The following is a 7,342-nucleotide window of genomic DNA, read 5'->3' as shown; positions in this document are numbered from 1 at the left end:
TAAAGCACAATTTTTTAACTTACAGAATGCATCAAATGAAACCCCTTTTCTAACTCAACAGTTTTCAAAAGAGAGTTCAACACGATAAACACATATGTTTACTCTTTAGAAAAGCATATACGCATTCCGCCTTCAAAGATTTCAACGCATTTTTATACTCTACACACATAAAAAAGACTGCATAGAATACAAAACTAAAAAAAACGTTACGTTACACTAAAGGCCTTAAGTCATGCAATTTTCGATTCGTTTTCGACATAATTGATATCAGCACAGAAACGTATTGAAAACTGTACATATTGCACCCTTGAAAGACGCTTCCTTACGCACGTAATCTTTAGACTTTCAAGAAACGTATTTTCCTAGTCTTCATATTTTACGTCTTGATGCACATTTCGCAGATTGTTCAGAAGGTTGTTACAGAAGAAATGCATTATGTAGACTCTAGAGATATGACAAATAGAAACACATAAACAATATACAGTGTCCCAAGAAAATCGTTGAATACAAATCTAAGTTTAGAAACGCTTTCTTTGAATTTCGCATACCTCAGAGAGAAAAAAACGCTCTTCAGATCTCAATAAAATAAATAAATGTATAGAATAAACAGATCTGATCTGCAAACAATATACAGATTAAAAAGGCAAAAGATCTTATGTGCCGACTTTAAACTTCAAACAATAAAACATCAAGTGTATAATACAAAAATCTCTTATCAGAAACGCTTTTCTATACTTTTCTAGACTCGACATTGTTCACCACAGAAAACTTATTTAACAACTCAACAGATGAAGAAATATGAAATATCAGGGTTTTTTTCCGTATTTTGGAAAGCAGCCAGGGCCATTTGTATTGGCAAAAATCTTTCATTTTTTTACTTAAATTGGCAAATAGGTGGTGTTGTTGATTACAAATACTTAATAAAGAGAATAAAAGTGCTTTCAATATTATATTAACTTTCAACTTATCAAGTCATCCAAGTTTGTCCAAGACCCCACAGATGATTGAATGAATCCTTTGGAAATAATACACATATCTTGATTACAAAAGATTAGTGTCATTAATTTGGCAAAGCAAAACAAATATATATCAATATAAATTCGAAGTTTAATACCATTAATGTCTAAATAATCATGAAAAACATAACAACAAAAAAATAAATGAAAATAACACATATTTGTATTTGAAATTGTAACTTATTACTCATTGTATGATTACATTTGAATACACTACATTCTGAAGAACAAAGGTAAGCATGTCTTTGCAATTTAAATAAATCAATATGAAATGTATTATTTAGGCTCACTGAAATATCTGATGATCAGTACCTAACCACCGTTGAACTTAAAATGTGACACTTCCCTCTACACTAGTCTAATCTGCATATGATTAACTTAGACATACATGACCAATAATTGTTAGATGTTTACAATTTTAATGTGCATGTTGTTGTTTCTTTAAATGTTAGATGTTGGTTTGCCAGAAGTGTGTGCTCTCACTGTTTCTGACCATACTTGATAAAGATGTAACAAAAAATAATATATAATTTATAATTTTATAATTTATATGAAAGCTTTTACAACTTGCAGTACAAGAGAAAACATTAACATTTTCATTATTTATATTCATATGTTAGTGATTAAATGTAGCAACAAAACTTTCACACAAATATTTAAAATAAATTGTGTTCAATTATCATAAGCAACAACATGTGAACATTTTATGAATATTTATTCTATTATACATATGAGGCATAACTTAAAGCCAGACAGAAGATCGAAAAGAGGGGTCAGATTTATAAAATAAGACAATATAACACAGTCACATATAGAAATTAAACATCAACACAAATCAACAGTTGTGTGAAGCTCTGTATAGACTGTATGTAAAAATTCATAAAATTCGAAATTGTGTCATAAAATAACAAAAAACTTTTAATCTAGCACTTACGTGTCAAAATTGCAAATTACAATTTTTAAGATGAATCTGAATCTATGAATAAATTGTATGTTGCCTCACAAAACATAACAGCCTGGTAGAGTTCTTAGATGCAACAATATGCCCATCAATGAAGTCTTTTTTTGATTTTGGACAAAATCTCAGTTCATTACTTATATTTAACATTTTACCCTGATTCATCAGACTTTTAAATTCTGCCACATTATTTGAAAATCCTTAAATGGCTCAAAGCTATATTGTGACATTAACCAAGGCCTGGGTTTTGGGTATAACCATTTGTCAACAAATGCGTTCCTTTACTATTTAAATGGGTCTGGTACTTGTGAATGATACTACGACTCACCATGCCTATCATTTATCCATTTGTGCTGGACAAATTATGCTGCAGAAAAAAGAGCTTTAATATAATGGTTATTTTAGACTATTTCAATTGTGACCTTTACCTTGACCCTCATGTCTCGTTCTTGCAAATGATACTCTGTCTTCGCATGTTTATCAATTCTAACCAGTCTTTTTAAACCTGCTCAGGTGTTCCCAATTAAAGCCATTTACAAAGCAAAAAAGTACTATTTTATACAGTAGATAGAATAAACCTTTGGACTTAAATCTAAACAATATTAATTCATTTGTCCTTTCAATATATACAAAGGGCAGTAGTAAGAACACCATGGGACCTTCCATAAGACACATTTCACCGCTGAGACAATGTTTACAAAATTCATACTACATATATCAAATACTAATTGTCATGTTTTAACTTGTGTCACAACTCATAACATAAATTGGAAAAATTGATTAAAAATCCACTTCATATTCAATTTTAATATACAAAGGTGTAATATTTACCACTTAAAACACTTTTTTTAAAATAATGAATGTTGGAATAACATGGATATGATACATTCTCTAAATCAAACACAAAATAAGCCTATTGAACTTAAACGTTCAAACCAAATGTTTGAAAATAAACAAATTGTATCATTCAAAAGGTAAAATTTAACAAAATTAACTACATGTATCTCTAGAGGTGGAGCAAACACTTCAAGTATGATATTATGAACAAAAATAATACATGAATACAAGGCTAACTTATTGTATGAATGAACAGACATCTGTACTTGTATCGCATATAATTAGCAAACAGAATCATTTGAATGGACAATTTACACTGTACTAAACCACAGCTACCATAATACAAGTTTTTCAAATAAATTAAGATAGTAAATACAATGAAATGGTGTTTGTAAATTTGAAACGCACTGAAACATTTATAATCATTGTTTAATACTGTTTAACAATCATTTCTGTACAGCTACTTGTGTGGATCTTTTCAAACAGTAACAGTCACAGTGATGAAAGGTAAAACATAATTATTTGTTTTTAATCTACATTGTGACAATCAACAATCAAGCCAAACTAAATGGAATTCACAAAAGCAAATATAAAAGAAGTATGGTACCCCATAACATGCATTTTATAACAATGAAACAGTCACATACTAAGACATACTTGCATACCATTACATGAAAAACACAGATGTTTAGACATATTTGAATTGTGTTTCTCCAAAAGTCTAGGATGTTTTTACGAACATACAAACATCAATTGTGATTTCAGTATATCCTCCAGTATTGTAAAGTATAATAAATTCTTAACTCCTAGCACTTTTAAAATAATTGTGGTAGTAAAAGCAAATAACAAGAGGGCCAAGATGGCCCTAGTTCGCACACCTGAGAGGAGTCGGTTCATTCAATCTTTACCAAACGTCAAACTTTACCTAGATATTGTCCAGACAAACATCCTGGTCAAGTTTCATCATTATTGAACCAAAACTCTGGCATATGGAGTGTTTTTGTAAGATTTGACCTGGTGACCTATATTTTAAGTTGACCCCCCCCCCCTTACCAAACATCAAACTTTGCTTACAAAAATAAATATTATGACCAGGATTCATAAAATCTGAAACAAAATTGTGACCTCTAGAGTGTTTACAAGGATTTTGTATAATATAATGAAAATTTTGACAATCTAAGGGCAATAATTATGGCATTAATTATGTGATATATATAAAACCAATCTTTGTACCAAGTTTCATGATGATTGGGCAACAAATGTGATTTCTAGAGTGTTCACAAGCTTTTTTTACTATATAAATATAAGAAAACTGCCCCCCCCCCCTGGCAGCCATGTTATTCAACTGACCGGAACCATTTTCGAACTCAACTCTCATATCAAGGAAACAAATGTTCTGACCAAATTTCATGAAAATTGGGCCAAAAATTAGACTTCTAGAGTGTTCACATGTTTTCACTATATACATATAATGAAAAATGCCCCGCCCACTGGCGGCCATGTTTTTTCACTGATCTGGACCATTTTCGAACTCGTCTGAGATATCAATAAAACCAATGTTTTTACCAACTTTCATGATGATTGGGCAAAAATTGTGACTTCTAAAGTGTTTACAAGGTTTCTCTATAGCCAAATAAGGAAAACTGCCCCCCCCCCCCCCCCCCCCCCGGCAGCCATGTTTTTTAACTGACTGGAACCATTTTCGAACTCAACTCTCGTATCAAGGAAACAAAATTCCGACCAAATTTCATGAAAATTGGGCCAAAAATGTGACTTCTAGAGTGTTCACATGTTTTCAATATATATACATATAGAGAAAAATGCCCCGCCCACTGGCGGCCATGTTCTTTCACCGAACTGGACCATTTTCATACTCGTCCGAGATATCAATAAAACCAATGTTTTTACCAACTTTCATGATGATTGGGCAAAAATTGTGACTTCTAGAGTGTTTACAAGGTTTCTCTATAGCCAAATAAGGAAAACTGCCCCGCCCACTAGCGACCATGTTTTTCAACGGACCACTTTTGAACTAGACCAACATATCATTGAGGCAAACATTTTGACAAACATACATGAAGATTGGGCATGAATGTGACTTCTACAGTGTTTACAAGGTTTTTCTTTTTTTTTACCTAGTGACCTAGTTTTTGACCCAGCATGACTTAGTTTCGAACTCGGCCAAGATTTTATTGGGGCACAGCTTTTGACCAAGTTTCATGAAGATGGGACAAGAAATATGGACTCTAGAGTGTTAACGAGCAAATGTTTACGGACGGACGGACAGACGACAGACAAAGACCGGTCAAAAAGCTCACCTGAGCAATCAGGTGAGCTAAAAACCATGTTTCATGACAGGGAGATACCTCACTACAGAACTCTGCTTAAATACATAAATAAGATCATGCCAAAACCTAAATTATGATTCCAATAACAATATTTGTTTCACTAGAGTTGAACATGATTGCAAACACTTTTTTGCTTCAAAAGTCAACATCTGGGATCCTTTAACTGAAAAACACAACTTGTATAGCTGTTTAATAAATTTACAGATACATCATTAGCTTATAGACAGCAATGAAAAACAAGAATGGTTTGTAACACAGCATAATGATGCATAGCAGAAAAAATAATTTATAGGGCTACAAGTAGTTTTACAAAATTAAGGGCATTAATTCTACATATGATTTGGTTGATTTTAAAACTTTTGAACTATGTTTATCATGTTTGTCAAGAAATTGTCATATTCTATTTGAGAAAAAGGCTAAAAAAGACATTTTCAAAAATTCTAGGGCAAAAAACGTTGGGCAGCATAAAAGTTTATATGGAGCGTATCTAGAGTCTGTGATGCTTATTGGGCTATATTTTAAGGGAGATATCTTGTCTACTCCTTTAGATATTTTGCTGATAATCAAATTTTACCTACATGTAGTTGCAATGCCCACGCACAATTTTGTTTAGTACACTAAAGGTAATACTCAAAACTTTAACTGCACAGGGTGGCAACTAAGGTGCTCTTCAGAATAACCACAAACACAAAATTATATTGTGCATTTTTATAAATGGCAAAATTTACATACCAACCATTGTATCCTAGGTCATTCTGTGATGTGACTTACAAAAAAACAAAACTATTTTTACGGTTTTATAATCTTTAAAACTGAACACCTTCTCAACAATTCAAACAAAATAAAATTAAACTTCAGTTGAATGTAACCAAACAGATGATAAAAATAACCTGATATAAAAACTTCCACTGTTTTTATTTTTCAGTTTACATTTGCACTGGCATTACTAAAACAAGGGCTGTTTATAAAACATGCATGCCCCCATTTGGGCTGTCAGTTGTAGTGGCAGCCATTGTGTGAATACGTTTTTTGTCACTGTGACCTTGACCTTTGACCTAGTGACCTGAAAATCATAGGGGTCATCTGCCAGTCATGATCAATGTACATATAAAGTTTCATAATATTAGGCGTAAGCTTTCTTGAGTTATCATCTGGAAACCTTTTTACTGTGTCAAGTCACCATGACTTTGACCTTTGACCTAGTGACCTGAAAATCATTAGGGTCATCTGCGAGTCATGATCAATGTACCTATGAAGTTTCATGATCCTAGGCGTAAGCGTTCTTGAGTTATCATCCTGAAACCATTTTACTATTTCGAGTCACTGTGACCTTGATATTTAACCTAGTGACCTCAAAATCAATAGGGGTCATCTGTTAGTCATGATCAATGTACCTATGAAGTTTCATGATCCTAGGCCTAAGCATTTTTGAGTTATCATACGGAAACCATCTGGTGGACAGACAGAAGGACCGACCGACTGACCGACGGACCTACCGACATGTGAAAAACAATATAACTCCCCATTCTTCGAAGGGGGGCATAAAAAGTAAGCAAAAACACATGCAACATAAAACCTACACACAAAATTCATTTTATCTAACATAATATACACCATGCTGGAGTATTTAGCCAAAATGCCAGTGTCACTCTATGTTCCCGAGCTGTCACTACTTGGGGACTCAGAGTCCACAATGGGGGTTATAGTGTCCTTAAGCGAGGTATCTTCACCATTTAGGTCCTTCCGACACACCGGACATGTTCCATGCTGCGAGGAAATAGAAAAAGTTTATCAAATTCACAAGATAAGCCTAGTAATGTGAAAACTGGCCTTAAAACATGTGCACTTAGTTTCTTCCCAGATTAGCCTGTGAAGTTCACATAGGATAATCATAGATGATATCGACTTTTATGAAATGTCTTGTTTAAAGGACGTCTTTTCTTAGCAATCCAGTTTAGGCAGAAAGTGTCTGATTGGCCTGTGCTGACTTCACAGGCTGCTCTGGGATGATACGAGAACAAGGCTCAAATAATCAAGTTAAGCGATATCAATCTTGATACATGACTAGACAAATTTTGGCAATAAGTTTCCTTTTTGGAATTTAATTACTTTTTTATTTTAAAATAAGCTTTCACTTGAATTGTAATGGTATGTAACAGTGCTACAATATGGTATAATTGTCA

At 33.0% G+C, this 7,342-nt stretch overlaps 1 protein-coding gene across 1 annotated transcript in view; it reads right to left on the bottom strand.

The window, feature by feature from the left end:
• Window positions 1-1,093: 1,093 nt before the first annotated feature.
• The window catches only part of LOC127877113 (E3 ubiquitin-protein ligase RNF115-like), a 33,780-nt gene continuing 27,531 nt past the window's right edge, over window positions 1,094-7,342 (bottom strand). The window contains exon 9 of the mRNA XM_052422767.1: window positions 1,094-6,926. Within this exon, the coding sequence (XP_052278727.1) occupies window positions 6,810-6,926 (117 nt within the window). The 3' untranslated portion in view covers window positions 1,094-6,809. The remainder of the gene's footprint in view (window positions 6,927-7,342) is intronic.

This window comes from Dreissena polymorpha, chromosome 4, assembly GCF_020536995.1.
Source record: "Dreissena polymorpha isolate Duluth1 chromosome 4, UMN_Dpol_1.0, whole genome shotgun sequence".
In the NCBI taxonomy this organism is placed as follows: Eukaryota; Metazoa; Mollusca; class Bivalvia; order Myida; family Dreissenidae; genus Dreissena; species Dreissena polymorpha.
The sequence above is the reverse complement of the archived record's forward strand: the minus strand, read 5'-3'. Positions and strand labels throughout refer to the sequence as shown.